Here is a 21,317-nt window from a genome sequence, read left to right on the forward strand (position 1 = left end):
GTCCATTTTCATCGACGATGCCAAAGTCACTATCCCACCACAGTGACTCAAGCACTACGTAATATATATTTTGTTGCATGTTCCAAGTCCTGTAGTCTACACAGAGAGGAGCTTGTGTGCTGGGAGAGGAGGACTGGACAGGGTTGAATGGTGCTTCTTAAGGTATCTGGATAAAAAAAGGTAATTGGGATGGGTGATATGATGATACTGTATACAATCAGAGATTTAGCCCTACCATTTATACTGGGGCAACTCTTTAATTGGGCAATGTTGGAAATCATCAAGCAGGACTGATTCCAGGATCCGTCATGAACCAGACAGAGCACACCTACTGTATCTACATAATGTTATTACCTGGACAGAAAAACAGGTTTGTGTAGCTACAGAGTCCAATTCACCACTAACATTCAACATATTTGTTTTGCTTATCAAACATGCAGCTGCATCATTTTTGTGGTGCACCTTATTTTTAGAGCATCTGCATCCGGATCCAGCTGCATCCCCAAAGCAGGCGCTGCAGTTAAAAATAAACAATTTCACTAGAGCTCAGATGATAACGATGTTTGCTAAAACATGATTCATTTTCAGCTGTACAACAAAGAAAAAATTGCTGTTTCAGTTTGTCCATCCTTTTCAGGGAAAGGCCATTTGTTTTCCCAGAACTCTATTTTCTTGCACTCTGTGAGGCCAGTTTGCTTAAACTGAGGAAGGTGTTTGTTTGTCATACCAGAGGATTTTTATTCGGAAATTGAAATTTTAGCTGGTTTCTACTTTCTGGCAGTGTTCAGAGGGCTTTTAAACATCATTGGTAAATACAATCTAATACTAAACTGTATAAAGAAACCAGGAAATCTCATCTTTTTGTTTCATGGCAGACATATGAAGGTGGTAGTGGGGTGTGTGTGTGTGTGTGTGTGTGTGTGTGTGGGGGTATTATTATTCTTATTCTTATTATCTGATTGATCAAACAACAATAATGGTCAACTGACTGTAGGTCAATGTTTAAAGCCAGGGTCGGTCCACCAATTATTACAACAATCTTGCTGTTTGTGAAACTGTGGGAAAAAGGAACAGCCCTCCTCTCTCAGGATACCCCCATTGTGTAATGTTGATAAGTTCACATACACACTCTCTCTCTCTCACACACACACACACACACACACACACACACACACACACACACACACACACACACACACACACACACACACACACACACACACATATACAAGAAGCTCATGGGAACAAGCTGGCAAAGAGGGTCACTCAGAAGAACAATGCTAATCTTTGCTCCAGTCACCGTGGAAGTACGGGAAATAATAAAGACGACTGTTTTCTTTGTGGGAAGTCTGACCTGGGTATTAGGTTTGGTGTCAGCAGAGATCCAACAGCATTTATAAAGACCACACTAAAACTGATTTATTACAAAAAAAAGGTCCAAGTCAGAGAAAACATTATCAAAACCTTGTATAAACATCCATGTTTGCTGTAAGAATTGTCATACAAAATGTGAATACATTAATTGCAGGGATATCAAAGCAGTGATACACTTCGTTGTAATAACATTAACAGAACAGATCATACAAACTGTTGAGATATGTCATCCTAAAAGCAGAAGCACGCTGGTGTATGATATGGTTCTATTGCAGCCTTTACTTTTCCCCCTTTACCTTTACCTCTACATTCACTACAGCATTTGGAAAAGTTCCCATCGTAAATCAGCAACCATTAGTGCTGCACCCACCCCTTCCTCTCTCTCACACTCACACTCACACACACACACACACACACACACACACACACACACACACACACACACACACACACACACACACACACACACACACACACACACAAGTTACTTTAGAGTACATGGACACAGAAACGTTCATACTCTGTCACTGGTGTGAGCTCTGCCTTCGAGCTGATGTTGAATCATAGACTTCAGAGCACTGTACCTGCACAGGTGAGAAAACACATGATGAAAGGTGTAAAGATTTAAGTCTTACTGCTCAAAAACTAGTCACAGATATGTATCGTGTAACTTTTAGTATGGGGTAAGTAATTTTTGTAAAACAGCTGGGCACTGCCGTTTTTAGTAAGCGTTACTCAAATAGGAGTAAACAGTGAATCTGTAGGGACTATTTTAATCAGGGGAATGATACACATTAGTGAGTATTTACAGCAGCAGCGAGGTGTGGCTCATTAAGTGGGGGTCAATGTCACAGAGCAGTAAGAAAACAAAAGCAATACTTGTTAGCAAGATCAATTCGTTGTTGATTTTGGTCTTTTTGTAGAATTTCATGACAATAAGAACAGTATAAAAAAACACCATGCCTATCCTTTAATGCAAGCAGTTACAACAAGAGTGTCAGAGGCAGATTTTAAAATATTCCTCAGTATGTAAGAAAAAAAAAAAAAAAAAAAAAAAAGAACCAATATGTTTAAACCCACATGCTGCAAGTGAGTGAGTACTGCACAGATACACAGTCAGGATCACAGGGCGGAAATCTCAGTCATATGAGCTGATGATTACACAATCCTGCACACAGTGAATGATGAATGTATCACACAGACACTCTCATCATTCTTCTTTTCACGCTGTAATGCCACACATATTGGCTTCACATAATGAAATAGATGCATCATTAGATAAGGCATTCCATTACTGGTTTTATAACTCTTTGTGGAGCAGAGACACTCCCGACTTACTTTTTGGTTAGTTTGTTTATCTCACGCTCCTCTTCCTCTTTAAGTTTCTCCACAAAGCTGTCTAAAACTGGAATCTCAAACTTTATGTACTGGGCAACCTGGGAACAAAAAGATTCAAACATATCAGCACTAGCGAGCCACACATGTTGTTGACTATATGATACCTGCAACCAAAGTGTAGACACGCAGTTTCCTGAACGGAAACATCAGTGTTCAACATTTCAAACGTCATCTTTTAATGCTTTGAGCAACACAAGCAAAACCCCATCACTACCATTGTGTTGGAGGAAGACATAAAGGTGGATTTCAAAACCTGAACAAATTAAAACAAATCTATGGCTGACACCACGAGAGGTAAATAAGATCTTATTTTTCTGTTATTTGGATGAACTGAGCATCTCTCTTGTATCAAGTTGATACACATGAAAGAGATTAAAATTTTATTCATAGTTTATAGTATAGTTTTATTTATTTTAGTGAGGACACAACATGGTCGGTCATCTTAGCCTATTGTTACATCAGTCTCGAAACAGGATATCTTTCCTCAGCTTGCTAAATTTAACCCAACTGTCTATAACTGTTCCATTGTATCATTGTTTGTCTGCGTTACGGACTACACCAAAAACTAGAACGGGGTCACGTATCGTTGACCAGATGAGAGAATGGAGAGAGCGATGGCAGGAGGTCCGGACTCACATCGTATGTGACCTCCTCTCCCAGGTCGGCCTCCGTGATGAGGATCTTGGAGATTTTCTCACAGGGTCCGTAAAGCACACGAGCTACCAGCGGGTATTCATCGTCCCTCAGCCGGGTCCTTTCTACAGGGCCACAGACAAAGAAAACAACTGACCACAAACACACAAAAACACGACATTTCTACCCACAAAAACACAACAAAAGTGAAGGCCTTACCTCCAGACTCATGCACCATATAAAGGACAAACTCTTCAGATTTATTCTCCACCTTAAAAGACATAAATACAGATTATTTCTGGTTTGAGGTTGAACTGATACTTGATGTGTAACCAGTGGCTTACTGCTTACCCTAAACTTGTGTAGCAGCAGGTTGAGGACTTGTTCCGTCGTCATGGAACTGTTTACTCGTACATTAGTGACGGAGCCATAGGCTGGAGTGAATACAGATGTCTGGGGGCGAGAGAAACAAACATACAGAAATGTACGTCAGAGAGGACACAAACTGCCGGGGATTTCGTTTCATCAACACTTGTGACACTCAGATTGGAGCAGGGACTCTTGGACATGAAAACCTTGGACATTTTGAACAGGAAATCTAAAACAGAAAGGAAATCCCTGCAGCTGGAATCTGTTCAATAACAACACACACACACACACACACACACACACACACACACACACACACACACACACACACACACACACACACACACACTGTGTTGAGGAGAAACTGATGAGGAGCTCATTGTAACTTTGTACTGTGTGGCACATTAATGAAATCAGCTCACAGCAGACTGTTGTGAAACTCAAGTACAGGCACACCCGCACAGGAAACTTCTACGCCTCTGCACCTGGAGATGCGTCAACAACGGGATACATTAATGTGCGTGCTCGTGTGTGTGTTCTGTTCATCGTACCTTGTGGTTGTAAAAGTGTCCGTTGATTGAGAACCTGTGTGTGCGCAAGCGCTGCAAGTCTCTGGCAGTGCGTGTCTTTGACCTCCTCTGAACCTGCATGAAGGAAGCATCGCTCCTGGTCCTCAGCAATTGAGGAGAGTCCTCCTCCTCCTGAACACCCACGTCACCACCTCGAGGATGCATGTAAACAAAAACACACCTCTCTTACCACATGAATCAGATGTTGCCTGTTTGTATACATCATATTGGCCGCTGTGAGCTGCAACGTTTCAGATGGTTTTACAGAAGGATGGATCATGTGTATGTTTGGAGGACACAATGCCAAAACATATTAATAATACTATGAGAAGATAAGTTTCAAGGTTAAGAACAAGTCATTGTCTAGATATTATGACAATCAATTTGTTCAATAAAAGCCCCTCTATACTCTCTAAGCCACAGCCATGTTGGACACATGTCATAACCAGTTGCCAATATTTCGTGCTAATATACCATCCATCCATCCATTATCTATACCGCCTGTCCCTTTCGGGGTTGCGGGGGCCTGGAGCCTATCCCAGCTACAATGGGCGAGAGGCGGGGTACACCCTGAGCCGGTCGCCAGCCGATTGCAGGGCCACATGCAAACAAACATTCACACTCACATTCACACCTACGGACAATTTAGAGTCATCAGTCAACCTAATGAGCATGTTTTTGGTCTGTGGGAGGAAGCCGGAGTACCCGGAGAGAGCCCACGCATGCACGGGAAGAACATGCAACTTGCTGTGAGGCACGCGCACTACCTGCTGCGCCACCGTGCAGCCTGCTAATATACAATGCTGCTAAAATATTTTTTGGAAGGATATGAAATAAAATCAGAAATAAACATTTAGGTTGCCTCTCGAAGAGGATGTTATTTTTTCCTCATTTCATACGTTGTGTCTCAAACGACGTGCCATGTTTTCAACCCAGGCGCCAATGTTAGACCAATCAAAAAAAAAAACAAACAAACAATGACAGCAATGTTAGCGGGGGAATAAATAAAAGGTGCACAAGGATTTCCTCAGTTATTTATCTGTCGTCAAGAACAGCACCAATGAGATGTCAGCAGGTGACAAAACTGCTTCAAAAGGCCAGTGCCCGATGCATGGCTGAGCCACAGATCTTAACCTTGGTTATTTATAGTGCTGGTGATCTGATCTGGGTGCCATCTGATGCTAATCTGAGCTCAACACGTGAGCCGACCTTCACAATGGAATTGCTGAATGAGGCACTTGCGGAACTCTAATCTATTTCACCATGTGTGTAATCTATAGTAATCCAGCAGGTGTGTGTTCGTGTGTGTCAGAGAATGACTGCACGTGTATGTGTCTCACCAGCAGGTCCATTTTCTCTGCCCGGGGAGTTATTGTTGGACTCTGTTAACTGCTTTACCACAGCAGATCTATTGTTTCTGTAGGGAGACAGGAAAACATGTTCACTGTACATTAACATTCCTGACAATCTTTACAGAATACAATTTAAAATGCATCTGGGTGTCTTCCAGAAATAATATTTGGTAGATCTTGACTCAAGGTTTACTTATTAGAGTTTTTTTTCCAAGCTTTGAACCACATCTTGATGAATATTGTGATATGTGGTATACTTCCTACTATTTCCTAAAAAAACTGTCCTTTGGATTTAAAAGTCCATCTCTTTTTTTATTTAAGACACAGCAGAGGAGGTGAGGAACAAATCCTTCTGAAGTAGCCCATTCACTTCCACTACAGTAGCTCCTGCACTCTTAACTAAGGCTGCAACTAATGAGTATTTTCCTTATAGACTCATCTGCCATTGCAATCATCTTTTTGATCAATATGTCAATTGATTTGGCCACAGATGTCCAATATCATTGACCTGCAGAGTCCCTTTTGGGGTCGCGGGGGGGCTGGAGCCTATTTCGGCTGTCAACGGGTGGGAGGCGGGGTACACTCTGGACCGGTCGCCAGCCGATCGCAGGGCAACATATATACACAAACAACCTAGGGGCAATTTAGAGTCACCAATTAACCTAATGAGCATGTTTTTGGTCTGTGGGAGGAAGCCGGAGTACCCAGAGAGAACCCACGCATGCACGGGAAGAACATGCAAACTTCACACAGAAAGGCCCAACCCGGGAATCGAACCGGCGACCATCTTGCTGTGAGGCACGCGCACAGCCCAGAGTCAGAAATTTTAAGTACAAACATTATGTTCTACACAAGTAAAAGGAGTTTTCCCAGTTTCCTTTACTAAATAATACAGGGTGGGGATACTGGAGAACAAAGGGGTGAGCTGTTAGAGTCTGACTCTCTGCTATTGTGAGTGAGTTCCCCGTTGACAATGCTGTAGCTACAAGGCCCACATCTGTTTATTCAGCACATGAAGGCGTGTGTGTCAGTTTGGCTGTTGTACCGGTTCAGACGAAATCTTTCATTGTCATCGTACATCTGAAGTCTGATTGGTCGGCGTAGACCCCAGTAGATGTTCAGCAACCCCTCGAGGATGAGCTCTCCATCCTCCTGCACACACAAACACACACGTTTAACAATAATTATCAGCACTCGTGGTCAGAGGGGATATCCTGCTGGATGGCTGCCACAGCGGCTCAATATCAGGTGTACGTGCAGGCACAGACGCTCGCAGCTTTCACAGGGTGAACCCTCTCATCTTGGAGAAACCCCGTCAGGTTTGACCCACCCTTTTTTTTCCCACTGTACAAGGGTGAAGTCACGTCTGAGAACGACTGCTTTGGGTCACGTACACGCAGGGAATAGAAGGCGGCGTTTTGATTTCACAAAATCGAAACTCTAAATTTAGATTTAGGTCCACCTGCTGTGTGAGTTGTTTAAGATCAAATCAAATCAAATCAACTTTATTTATATGGCACTTTTCATACTTAATAGTAATACAAAGTGCCTCACAGGGGTTAAAAACAACAACATTACAGAACAGTGTGACCCCAAACCTCCCACCCCCCCAAATATACACAGAGATACACAATTACGTACAGTCACGCAAATACATGGACAGACATACATACCCACACACACAAACTTACACACACCCACATACATACACTAACTGTCGCTGAGGAGACAAGATGTTAAACATAAAGATCTGTAGCATGTTAGAATGAAGGGTGACGCCTGCTAAACCAGTTTTAAATTAAATACTTCACCACAGCTGTGACTGTAACCGCAGGCTGTAATTCCTGCTAGCTAGATCATCGCTAATTTAACAGGCCAGAATAAAAATTTCTGCTGCTGAAAAAGTCCATAAATCAATTTTGTGCTGAGTGCTGAGTTTTAGTTTCAGTGGAAATGATTTCATTATGCCCCTGTAGAAGATAACACACTGTATTTAGGATACATATGAGTGTACATACATGTATGTACTATGCATACTGTACCCTATATAGGATCAAATGGGTGATGTTGCACCAGGCTTACACTGAAAATCCTATTAGGATGTTTTATAAATCCATAAATACAAACATTTGGCTTCACTCAGCTACAGGCAAATGGTGAATTATTCATGAAAAATTTGTCTGACAAAGAAATCAAAAATATATTTCAGTTAATCAAAAGGCACCTGAAGAAATGCTATTCCCGTCTCGGATCATGTGACCGCTGAGGACACAGGACAAACAGCTGACACCTCAGACTGCCACAAGAGCCACATGATCTTTAGGTGTTTATACACAGTTTATGGATTTAAACTAATCCCTCATGCTCTAAATGTATGCCTTTCATGCTTCTAAATTGAATTTGTATGGATAACTTGTGGTTGCCATACGTTTTATGCCTCTAATCATTTTGTCATAGTGGTACAGCAGCGGGGTCCAAAGGAGGCTTGCCAGTGAGAAATGTGCAAATTACTGCTAGAATATCAAAACTGGAGATGAATGCAGTCAATTTTTAGCACCATTTTAAGTGGACAACAATCATTTTAATGCTGACATATCAGAGACAGGAGAGGAGAATCAGAAAGTGAGTTTCTGGAGGTGAGACAGATTTCTCCCAGGGCTTCATTGTTTCTGGAATATAAACATTGAGAGCAGCTGCGCCACTGAACCTCGCTGACCTGCCACTCCTGAGTTTCCTGAGCAGGCATGAACACACCCTCTCTCTCTCTCTCTCTCTCTCTCTCTCTCTCTCTCACACACACACACACACACACACACACACACACACACACACACACACACACACACACACACACACAGAGATGTGAGTAAGGTCAGCAGAGCTATTTTTGGAAGGGGCGGTTAATCGCTCTGCCTCAGTTTGCCGCTATAAAGCCTGGATACGCTCTGATCCAGTCATACTCAACTGAGCGGACTACACATCACTCTGTTTCCCTCTGCATGTCAACCCTACGACTCGAGCATCAAAGGTGAGAGTGCTTCTTCTTCTTTTTGTTCTTCGTCATCAGCTATTCTTTATCATAGAGGGTGTATAACAGCGATTTCGGCTTTAAAGGAATTGAAGCAACATTGTGAGCTCTGAAAGAGCTTGCAAAACAGCAGATCCAGATGGACTGTGACAGATTTTAATTAGATTAAAAGCAGAAAGTTGAATTCACGATTTAAAATCAGTCTATTTATTTTCCTCTCCAGAATGAAAAGCAGGCGCCTGCTGCTCTCCCCGCCTCTCTTACCCACCATTACTGAGACGCTCGAGGACTTGCCCGTCCTTCCCTCATCCTCCCAACCTACCCAGAGCTCCCAGTCTCTAGAGGACTACATGATCAGCATCCAAGCCCTTGCCCAAGCTGCCGAGGCCCCGAGCTACGGCCCCGTCAGACTCCAGAGGTCCCCCAGGCTGCGGCACTTCTCAAAGGCTCAGATGAAGCTCTCCGTCTCAGCCTCACTTCCTCGCGGGTCCCCCCGCACACTCAGGACTTCCAGACCTTACAGTCTGAGTCTGAACAGCACCGAGGATTTTTCCCTCAAGGGCCGAGAAAGAGACTGCAGGGGCAAAGACCCCGTAGACTGGCTGTTTGGACAGATAAGGACTTGAACAGAGGTGTTCCTGTTGTGGGAAGCCCTGAAGGCACTTTGATGGAGTATCACATAATCAAACATGGCTGGGAGGACCTGCTCTGCTGATGAAGAAGGCAGTGTGTGATGGGACTTACTATGACGGCTCTGGAGAAAAGTGAAGATCTATTTATTTCTATGCACTGAGGACTCAAGTCTACATGTTTACATTCTTTAATATTCTGCAAAGATGTAAAGGATATAGTTTCTAATAAAATACTAAAACAATGATGCAAACGTTTATTCTGTGTTTCTAAGGTTTCTCCTCAGAAGAGCTCAAGATCATCACATCTCAAATCCAGTTGAAAATGATTATTTCAATAGCTGTTGAATCCTTCATGTCATTCATCAGCAGGAATATCTGCTGCTTCCAGCTTTTCTTTTCAAATGTGAGAATTTGCTGATTTTTCTGTTTTCTTCAGGAAATCTTTTTTTGGTTTTGGACAAAACAAAACATTTGAAGATATCACCTTGGGCTCTGGGAACACGTGAGAAACTGATAATAATCATCACACTACCAGAGTTGTGTCTACAGATGCATTAACAGACTGTGAGGGGTGGTGTCTACAGGCCAGTTACTCAAATACTGTCCTTAAGCATAATATTAAGGTACTTGAGTATTTCCATTTTATGCTTATACTCCAACAGTTTAAATCACTCTCATTTCATTTTAAGATAAGATAAGATAAGATAAGATAAGATAAGATAAGATAAGATAAGATAAGATAAGATAAGATAAGATATCCCTTTATTAGTCCCACGGTGTGGATATTTCTGGTATTACAGCAGCAAAGTGGATAGCAAAAAAATAGAGGGCATCAGTAAAAAAGACATTAAATAGCAAACAAGCAATAAAAACAATTTAAACAAAGAATATTGAAAAATATGAACAATTTAAACAAGGAAAATACAGAAACTAGCAACCTAGTATGGGGAAATGTAAAATATGGGAGTGCTAACAATTTCAGACCATTTGTCACATATAAACTATATTATTAGGCTGTGGCGGAAAGTAACAAAGAATATTTACACAAGCACTGTACTTAAGTACTATTTTGAAGTATTTGTACTTTACTTGCGTATTTCCATGTTCTGCTACTTCATACCTCGACTCCACAACAGTCCAAAGGGAAATACTGTGCTTCTTACTTCCCTGCGTTTATCTGATAACTTTAGTTACAACTTATTTTGCAGATTCAGATTAATAATACAAATAAATCAAAAGTAAATTATGGTGTATCATTATCGGTTAAGATAGGACTTTACTGATCCCAAACTACCCTGCAGTACATAAAGTAGTTCAAATTAGATCCACTTTACCAGCTGCAACATTAAAATGATGCTTACACAATAATGCATCAATAACTATAATCAAGTAAAATAACATAGATTATTCTGAAATGGGATATTATGCATAAGGAGGATAAGGATACTTTCGGTACTTCTCAACAACCCCCCCAACATCAACAGTGTATAAAGTTGTCTGCTTTGATATACCACAAATGCTGCTAACATATCAAAGCATCAGTGATAATGATATAACATGTAATAACATAACATTCACAGTGGACATTTCAATGTGTACCTAATAATAACCTGAATAATTCTTCTATTACTACCTGAACCAACCAAACCACTGTTTTTAAAAAAAAAACAAAACAGCACCACACAAAAAGAAAAAAGCCCAGCACCACACTGCCATCTAGAGGTAGTCAATGGTGCCACAGTGGTAGAAAAGAAGCACTGGATACAACCACTAGAGGGAGCTGCATGCACACAGAGGTAGATTGATATTTGAAGTCATTACAGGGGACAAGCACAGGCAAACACCTTAAACCTCTGTTGTGTTTTACTGAGCCCATTGTTTCCTGACTGAACCTGTTTGACTATTATCTGCTATTATCTGAGCAGGTTATTTAGTTGCAGGGGTGCTTCAAAAAATGGCACCCCTTTAATCAGACCACTATGGCTACAGTCCAGTTAGCACAAGTCTTTCTCAGCGAGGCTGCTGATCTGCAGTCTGCGCAGTGAGCGGAGAAAAAACCTCCAGGAATCAGCATCATCTACATTATTACAGCTTACATAGCTGCACTCGAAGCAGGCACGCATGTTAGTGCTTGCTTTCTCCTCAAACATTCTGGGTCAGTTTACCATGGATGGCGCTGCACCTCCGAGCCAAACCACCTGACGCTTCCACTCAAAACATGACTAACACATGTCACCTGACTGCATCTGCAGTGCAAAGACATGATGTAGTCATAAAACAACACCTGTAAGTCCTCGGAGCCTCTCCATTTGCCTCTTCACACCTTATCGAACAATCAAAACAAATTCTCAGGCGTGTCAGGAGTTTATGACCTTTGTCACTGCTGAGTAATTCTTTGTCCCTCACATCCACAAAACATCTAATGGGTCTTGAGTTACCTCTGGCCTCACTCCATCAGTTCTAGCAATGTCACTAAATCATGTCGAGGGTAAATTATTAAAGCAAGAAAATAAGAGAATTTTACATAAAAAGAGCTCTTCACCCATTTCAGCCTGACCACGTGTCATATTGTGACACATGTACAATACACCACCACAGCTGTCACCATGTTAGCACGATGTATTTTGTAGTAAGAATACGGTAATAGGAAAGTTCTTTTGGTAGCTGATCTGATGCTTTCTATCCTAAGCAGATGATGAAAATGCCGAGTTGTCACAGAATGGTCGATGTTCAAATTTCAGTATTTCTGAGCGCTTTAAAGATGTCTCATCCATGTTGGTTTGAGGCTGAAAGCCCCAGAGCGGCTACTAAACGGACTTGACGATGAGCTTGTTTTGTCTGCTGCTGCATCCAAGGTCAAGAATGGACCTTCAACCTCAACAACAGTTTATGTTGCTTTAAATTGTGACTTGAGTGTATTTTTGAGTAAAGACAATGCTTTTAGGACTTTTGCTAAAACTTGTCATTCTTGCCACTGCTCAGCCTGCACCTTCATCACCGTGTGAGGTGGAGAAGGACTGAACGGGAGGAGATGGTTCAAACAAGATGGTAAAAAAACAAAAGGTGATGTACTCTATGTATCTGTTATTATTTAGTATAAGACACCTGAGATGAGACTTAACATCATTTTTACAGTACAAATTGAAGGGTGATAAAAGAATTTTCTTTTTTTTCCTCAAACAGATTTCTTACTCATTAGCATCAAATTTCAGTTCATCACATTGTGTTGGTGCAGCTTTGCAGCTGCAATAACAAAAAAGATCTTTTTTGCAGCATTTCAGTCACACTAGACTGAGCCAACAATGCTGTCTTTGCACAATGCATACAGAAATAGTTTGCCCAATATCACCACATTTAGCACAGTATGATTTAGGATTGAGTGAAGTGCCCTAGCCCACTGTTCCCATCAAATGTTCCTGCGTATGTAATTATAGTGGATAGTATGCTAATTTATGGAGCACCATGTACATTTTTGAGGAGGAGTATTTTAGCTACTTTTTATGTAATATATGCAGAATTTGTTCAATTGTGGCAAAATGTGCTACTGATACTATGATACTGTTATATTGCTAATATTTGATTATGAACAAAGTCATATGTTGTTCTTGACAAACTACAAGTTAACAGTGAAGCCTGATACACTTCATAAGAAGTGACCTTCTATGAATGAGTCATTGCCACTTGAAAGTGAGTCATTGACCTGCTCTGGCTGAGACCCTTAAGTCCTTATTTGTCTGTGTCCCACATTTCTCATCAAGCTGGAAAGCCTGAGCGATAACACAGAGAGCAACATGTAATGCAGAATCACCCATTTTCACAGCAGCAGCAGCCTCTTTTCACTGCTTTCACACCTGGGAAATATTTATGCTGTTCTACAAGTCTGGACTGAATCTATTTAACTATGAGTGAAGCAACATGTTTTTGTTGAATTGCGTTTGCAGCTAACTTAAAGGAGGGCCACTGCTAAAATTCCACATAAAAGCTCTGGATGACCAATGACAAGTGACAGTGGTGTAATGCAATGTGCTGAGTCATTCTCTATAATGAGCGAATATAATGAGCAGAGTTCCACTTCCCATCAAAAAAGACAACAACAAAAATGGCCCTCTTGAAGAGGTTCAGCTATTGCATCTTTATTTTTGGCTAATATTACGTCAATATTGTGATATCATTAGTCCCTCTATTATATATGTGTATATTGCATGTACTCATATTATGTCTGTGACTGTGGGGGATTTTCCCAAAGCAGAGGATGTAGTGGGTCTGGCTGTTGGGACAAAAAGAGGGACAGCTCATGACCACCCTGCCCTACACACACACACACACACACACACACACACACACACACACACACACACACACACACACACACACACACACACATCTCTCTCACTCTCAAAAAACCTGCTGGTGAACACAAAGGGGAACTCCCGACCATAAAACCCATAGAATGATTATCAAACAAATAACCAAGCTCCTGCAAGCAGCTTTACAGACACACCACAACAGCAAAACGTTTACTGTGGAAATACTTTGCTGAGTGGTTAGTGTATATGACGAAAATCTAAGACCCCTCCCTCCCACCTTCCATTTCCATTTTCATTCTGAGGGAAAAGGGGGCTTTTTGTGGTCTGTCAGCCGTTTGGCATGTTGGAAATGAACCCAGGAGTCACAGCTCTGTGCTCAGAGCAGCAGCCACATTGGAAGCTTATTTGGTCTCACGTTTTTGTCCTCATTACACGCCTGAGAATCAAAGTGCTGGTTTAACTGGTTCCAGTTTTGGTATGTGTGCGACCCATTTCACAAGTATATCTTGCAATCCAGCATGCCCACACCCACTGGCGAGCAAGTGTCAATAACTCTCCCTCTTTATCTTTTGTTATTTCCACCAGCACCGTCTCCTGTCGGGTGACATGTCTGCGGCTGAGACTTGTCTTACCTCACGAGTCCTCAGCTGGAAGTTTTTCCCTTCGTGGTAACAGTTGTATGTCCTCAGCAGAGACAAGATGTCAGACCTGATTATGAACACAGGACCACAAATGGTAGATTAGCGCTCATAGCTCTCACACACTGAAAGCAATGCTGAAATCTAACACATGTAATCACCATTGTGATTTACTTCATTGTGCATAATTACTGTGCAGTGAGTGAACTAAAAGGACTTACTTTGGTATAAGTTTCTCTTCGCTGAGCTTCACGTAGGTCTGGTGCTCACCCATTCTGACTAGAGCCCAGCTGTGGCAGAAAAACATGAGAGAAACGTTGAAAATGGCAGTAATATTGTATTATCTCTATAACACTGTTCATACCAAACCAATGGCTCAGTTGACATGAATAATCATGATGTGCTTTTACAGATAACCTAATTATTCCCAGGGAGAAAATTCCTTTGACCACAAACAGATGATGGCCAACCACATAGAAATATGTAACAAACACAATGATTCAGAAACATCAAATATGCACATTGTGCTGTCATATTTAATTACTGATAGAATTTGAGGACTGGGAGGATGTTTTGGACTAATGGCTTCACTTAAAAGCAGGGGCAAGGAATTTGGAGAAATCACGTGGTGTTGCTGACACAGAGCCAACAGACTGATAGAAGAAACATGTTGTGGCAATGCTGGACAAAGCCCGGAAAACACCCCTGTGTCTTCTGTATCATTCAAGGATACCTCCAGCTACTGTGACAAGCATCTTGTAAACAATTAGCGTCACAATAATGATTAGAAATACTTTTTCTGAAGAAACGACCAGTTGCAACAACACTGTCCTTTTTAGTGCAATAAATTCAATGGAAAAAAGCAAAATACTAAAAATAATTGGGATAGCTATTAATCACTGTGTCCTTCTGGGTGTCAGGTCTTTTCTGACTAAACCAGAGGAATGATGTCCCTGATCCCTGCATCCTGATCCCTGTGTCTTGCGATTTCAGAGGGAAAGTGCCATGGGGAATTTCCTGCTTTGGAAAGCCCAGCTCTGACTGAGCGGGGGGAGGAGCGAGAGTATAAAACAGCAGCATGTGGCTCAGGGGCTCAGTGTCAATGCTCAGCCTGTCTCCAGTATGAAGCTTTATCTTCGCTCAGTCTGCCAGCTCGCCTTCCTCTGCTGTGTCCTGATCACAGGTAAGAATCTACAGATTCATCCTTGCTTTATATGTGTGTGTGTGTGTGTGTGTGTGTGTGTGTGTGTGTGTGTGTGTGTTTTTCTTTCATAAATTCTGGATTCAGTAAAAGTGTTGCTTTATTTTGACCAAAGCTTTCTGAGTACGTGAACTTGCAGTAACTTAATCTCTGCTCATGTTGCTCTGTATTGAATTAACCTGTAATCCTGTTACTGTGTCTGTGTCTGTGCAGTGAGAGAGTCAGGCAGCACGTTTGTGCCGGGGAGATGTTTGTGTCCACAGACGCAACCGGGAGTCAGAGGGCAGCTGAAAGAGCTGCAGGTCTACTCAAAAAGCCCCAGCTGTGACAAAGTCACAGTAATGTGAGTACAAGATCCTGCAGACACAGACACAATCATGCGCACACACACACACACACACACACACACACACACACAGAAGTGTGTGACTAAATGTGTCGGTTTACATGTTTTTTTCAGAGTGACACTGCGGAGTAACAACGAACCAGTGTGTCTGAATCCAGAGGCACCGATGGGCAAACAGCTGATCCGCTGCTGGAACAGGTGAGAGCATTGATTGGTTGCCTCTGTGAGGGTTTCGTGTGCCTGAGGGATACGAGAGCTTTGTCAACCCCGAGTATGATGAAAAAAAAGAAACTGCAATAACCTTTGCACATGACAACAGCAATATGCAATATTCTTATTACATGACAGGTCGCAGAATATTTAAGATGAGCGTCCTGACTGGTTCTAGAGGGGTTCCACCTGTCTTAATATTTCCTGTAAATCACAGCCAACAGTATCATATTTGCTGCCAAGCCAGTTCTTGTCTCAACAAAGCACCTAGTTGAGCAGTTTTTCTTCCTTCACATGTTTTGCTACTTGTCGGTTACTGCCTCTCAGAAAGTGGTAATCAACTACTTTTGTATTCAAATCCATATTTTTCATGTTTTCCTTTCTCAGTGTGTATGATGGGTTCTTCCAGAAGAGCTACTCATGCCACAGATATATTGTACCCAAATATTTGACCATCCTGAAATGGACTATGGCCAAGTTCATTGTAATCAGCAAGTTATCTGATTCTACAAGAGTATCAATTCACAGGCCAACGGGCTAAATTTCTGTACTCCTGCGTGTGTTTTCTAGAGCTCATAAGTTGGGTCGTGATGTGAAGCTGTGCCTGAGGAGGAGGAGGCGAGGGAGAGGAGGTCAGCGCCAGCGGTCTCGACAGAGGAGCCGGGGCCTGAGCAGGAGAGCCTCATCCTCAAACTCCCAATAGTCGCCCGGCCTGACAATTGACAGGAAGCTACTGCATGGAGAGAAGTGTGTAAATGCTGATTCTTGCCACACTGTGGAGTCCAGGCCACCCAGCATGCTATCACTTTTCTTTCTATAAACGTCACACAGCTCAGACAACAAGCTCCCCGAAATTGTTGTCTGGGCTGTAAATCAAACTCTCTTTGTAGGCCAGCAGCAGGGGGCCGTGCAAGTGACTGATGTGATGTTGAAAACTAAGCCCTGGAGGCTTGTTATACTGTAAATGTTAACACTTAGAGCTTACAAATGCTGTTAAATGGTCAATGTATTATTCATGTGTAGTTCTGTGTATGCAGCTGGAGAAGATAACGAAAGAGCTTGAGTTGGTTATTTATTTTTATATAAATGTAGGCATTTTTCAGACAATGTTTTTTAAATAAATGTATCAGAACAATTGTGTGAATCTTTATTCTTAAAATTCTTTAGAACTGAATGATGGGAATAACTTCCTTGACAGGATATGTGAGGTCACTTGACCCACAGCTTCAGCTTTAGTTAATAAATGACAGGATGTTAGTCATCAAGCGGCAGTCACAAAGCAAACATGTCTCACTCGAAACATGTGCACAAACAGCTCAAAGCTATATCATGAGAGAACTGTGTGCTGTATTATAATGTGAATGTACAAATTAATCTTCCCCTGGCACAAATCCAGAGTGACCACTGGATGTAGGAGCATATGCTGGAGGTGTATTGGAAAACACAATACTGTTAATTGTGCAAATCACAGGAACAATTGCTATAAAACCTTTATGGACATGCTGGTGTTGCACAACTGAGACGTCTGATCAGGTGATCGGGGCGTGGACTGTTGAAAGTGACTATTTTATGATGGCTTGTAAACGAGCGTTACACCAGCTCTGAGATTTCCTGTAAAGCATGTGACAGGATAGATCCCAATGGAGCCGCGAGAGAGCAAACACACACACACACACACACACACACACACACACACACACACACACACATACATCCACGCAATACTTTTGCTTACTCTTGCCATGCACTCACATCAATCTGGTAACGGAAGGCGACTAAACAAGCATGTGCTGACCTGTTTGTTTTCCACCTGAACACCTACTGTGGACTCTTGCAACACTGCCATGAGGACCCCTACCACTCTCAATGATGGACAGCCCTTGGTGGTAATATGGAAAGTGAAAGTAATCTGCTGAACAAGGCTCCCTTTGTCACAGGCTGGACTGGGACTTTTAAGGGACTTTCCATATCTTGTATGCTATCGATGAATAAAAACAAAGCAGCTGGATGCCTGTGTAGCTGAATGTCATTCCTTGGTGACAAGGTTACACAGGATACTGGATGACTATGAATATTTAGCAATCTACAGGAGCTGTCTCGTTATGACAGCATGTGACCAACAGATACAGACACTTAAGTGACAGCTATAGTTACTTTGCAGATTGAGATGCTAACACACCAAATGCAGACCGATGCTGCATTGACCTATAATTAAGTACACGTTCAACAGATCAGTAATTAAACAGTCACGTAATCTCAACCAAATACTTCATTAAAATGCAGCATGATGCATCAGCAGTAATAATAATAATAACAATAATAATAATTTGCACCAAACACTGATAATTTTAATTTACACTTTTTACTGAAGTACATTTTGATATATATTTTTACACTGCAGTATTGCTACTTTTACCTAAGTAAAGGATCTGAATACTTCCATCAGTGTGGAACTCTATTTAAAATGTATATAACAGTTCTTCATTATTACAAACTACTGCTTTTACCAACAAAATATCCTAAATCTTAATAGTAGCTATCAGGTACTGCGTTTTCTTTTTTCCCCAATGCAAACAACCACATGATTGAAAGTCGGGAATCATCAATATGCAGTGATTGCTTATTGATTGTAATGCATTCAAAGGTAATATATTGTGTTTGTAGTATCTTAAATAAAAGATAAATGGACACAAGGAACATCATTTTGAGTATTTATATTTACATTACAAGTCTGAGCTTTGGTCTGACTACTGTGAGGTTTTCTGTTGACAGAACTGAGAAAATTAGCAGTTATTAAAACCTACTTCAAGAGCCAGCAGATTGTAAGAAGAGAGGGAAATTAAATCTCTTACTAAAAATTTCAAGAGTATCTTTTCTGCCTTTTCTGACTACAGCTTACTGTTTCAAACAAAGTGATACTTCAGGTATACATTTGAACAGTGGATTGTGCTGCCACCTAGTGCATTACGCACATCTGTAAAGCGCATCGCTCCGCTCAGTGATGGAAGAGACACAGTTCACTTTGACATGGATTATGATCTCTGACACCACCTGCAGGAGCAGAGCCTGCAGGGCAGTGGATGGGTTTTACTCACTCTGAGGATCTGATTTGAGCTATTGGTCGGGACTGTCAGTACACTCTGAGATGATCCATTTAGTTGCAGTACATTATTTTGTCACATGATAAAGAAGTGAGGTTAATCAGTTTAAATAGTGTGTGTGACTTAAATAAATACGTATGTAGTTCGTCTTTCATACACTCCGTTTTCATCTATTGACCTGACCCATTCCTAACAAATTCACAAGGGTGAAAATTAAATTCACCAAACCTTGTTAGTTGTTACTCTCACAAGCAAATTAGGCAGAGCTTTCCGAAGAATAACCTCTGCTGCACAGGAAGTGATTCTTCTGCATTTCCTGCAGCTGAGACAGAAGTTCCTTAAGAAAAAAAAAAAAAATGCTTGCATGAGCAGTGATGGCCACCACAAAAACCAGGAAACAGACTGTCCAGCAGTGACCACACCACCGTCTGACTGGGAAGTGATCTCTGGGAGGTGAGGTGCAAATTCAGCTAAACAATGAACACTGAGCACAAAAGATGGAGACAAGAGTGTTTTAGATTTCTGCCACACTGCTGCTGCTCTTATTATCTTCATACAGACGAAGATTCAAATCCAAACTTCTCTGGTGACCTTGTTCATTATATACATGAAAATCCCCAACACCCTTTATGTTAAATACTGAGGCAACAGCAGCACCCATCAGCCTTTCAGTGACTTCTGCCCACCCCCACTTTCATCCAAGGAAACTGATGACAAAGTGGGTGCATAATGGGATGGTCAGTCTATCTCTCCTACATATTCATGCATAATAATGGCTGTATAAATATTCCATAACTTAAAGGATTTCAGTCTGTCACCATTATTATGAATTATTCAGCCACTGCACATGGCTGCACAGGGGATAGACCAAAGGCTTTAAGCTGTGCAAAGAAGATAGTGGTCATTCTGGTGGGTGATGCTCAGATTTAGGTGAATTTACATAATCTGTCTCTTCTCTCCTCTTGAGACTAAATTACGCGTTACCTCGGAGTGTAAACTCCCTCGGTGGACAAAGAAGCCTCATTGCAGGTCTGTTAATTGGTTTGATCATCGCGAGATGCGTATCCAATTATCGCACCAGCTCTGGCAGCTGCGCCCGAAGACAATCCATTCCCATGCGTAAAAACGTCCAAGAGATCTCCAAATTACGCACACGATATCCATTTTGCCAAAAATATATTTTTCACAAACATCTAAATTTAAACACAAACCGGAGACAGACATTTATCGGCAAATTAGTTTCTGGAGAATCATGTCTTTCAGCTATAACTGTAATGATTACACAGATTAAGGAGTACACCACATTAAATCGGACAAAAAAGGAAAGTTTCATAGCGATCACCACTGGCTAAATGCAAGAAACTGAATTTACAGCGTTAGTAACCTGCATTCAACTTCAGAACACCTCCTTTCGTCCGGACATAATGTCATTTTCAGGGTTTAACCGCATGCTTGCAACAGTAAACTTCCTTACTTCCTGATCTTTTCGTCTAAAAATATCCAGCAGAGAATTTGATCAGGTGGGTCTTACCATAGCAGAGTGTGTCCTCCGTCTTCTTCCGTGTATCCGTATATGCACCGGCGATGTATCCCGCGTACCGTTCCTTATCAGTCTTCATGCCTCCTCGGACGTGCGGTATTCAGAGCTGGAAAATTAAATTGACAAGACGATAATCCAATAGAAGACCGTAATGATGCGCTTCAGCCAATCAGAGTTTAGCGTGGGCGGGGCGGAGAGATGAGGGTAGCATACCTCTCTCCTCATCAAGGTGCTTCTGGGCTTTGCCTCAGTTTCATCAGTCACAGCAGATTCTTAAATTCACTGCTCAATGAATGGAAAAAAAAAAAAAATCAGCTCAGATAATAATCAGGTTAAACTTGATTTTACTAGTTTTGTTAGTTTGACCTATTATCTACAAGAAAATTCAGGTTAGAGGTGTGTTTGATGCAAAATCCACATGTAGGACATCCACCTCTAATGACAATTTGCCATTATCGACAAGCGGTGGAGGATTTGATTGACCCTTCTCAGCTAATTCTGTAAATTGCTGGTTGAAGTTGTATTTTAGTGTTTACTTCTAGTGGTATTATCCTGGACCATGCTTGAATTGTATCACTATCCCCTTTTGTGTTACATTCGTGGAGTTTTATTTCATCTT

At 41.6% G+C, this 21,317-nt stretch overlaps 2 protein-coding genes across 2 annotated transcripts; one reads left to right on the forward strand and one right to left on the reverse strand.

Moving 5' to 3' along the window:
- Positions 1–1,804: 1,804 nt before the first annotated feature.
- Positions 1,805–20,777, reverse strand: rassf4a (Ras association domain family member 4a). Its single transcript, XM_070977600.1, is given in 12 exon segments — positions 1,805–1,958; positions 2,713–2,810; positions 3,409–3,530; positions 3,625–3,676; positions 3,757–3,858; positions 4,326–4,495; positions 5,684–5,760; positions 6,741–6,847; positions 14,295–14,370; positions 14,522–14,590; positions 20,690–20,727; positions 20,730–20,777. Coding segments are annotated over 12 exon segments (1,029 nt in total). The 3' UTR covers positions 1,805–1,888.
- On the forward strand, positions 15,412–16,857 carry LOC139341405 (C-X-C motif chemokine 11-like). Its single transcript, XM_070977924.1, has 4 exons — positions 15,412–15,483; positions 15,715–15,844; positions 15,962–16,045; positions 16,628–16,857. Exons 1-4 carry the CDS (start codon positions 15,423–15,425, stop codon positions 16,758–16,760), a joined length of 408 nt encoding a protein of 135 aa, XP_070834025.1. The 5' UTR covers positions 15,412–15,422; the 3' UTR covers positions 16,761–16,857.
- Positions 20,778–21,317: the final 540 nt, after the last annotated feature.

Source organism: Chaetodon trifascialis, chromosome 13 (assembly GCF_039877785.1).
Source record: "Chaetodon trifascialis isolate fChaTrf1 chromosome 13, fChaTrf1.hap1, whole genome shotgun sequence".
Taxonomy (NCBI): domain Eukaryota; kingdom Metazoa; phylum Chordata; class Actinopteri; order Chaetodontiformes; family Chaetodontidae; genus Chaetodon; species Chaetodon trifascialis.

Excerpts from the sequence above, each read along its gene's own strand:
- LOC139341405 (XM_070977924.1), top strand. The coding sequence starts at position 15,423 with ATGAAGCTTTATCTTCGCTCAGTCTGCCAGCTCGCCTTCCTCTGCTGT. Across the intron at positions 15,845-15,961 it reads TGTGACAAAGTCACAGTAAT|AGTGACACTGCGGAGTAACA; the intron begins GTGAGTACAAGA and ends TGTTTTTTTCAG. Across the intron at positions 16,046-16,627 it reads CTGATCCGCTGCTGGAACAG|AGCTCATAAGTTGGGTCGTG; the intron begins GTGAGAGCATTG and ends TGTGTTTTCTAG.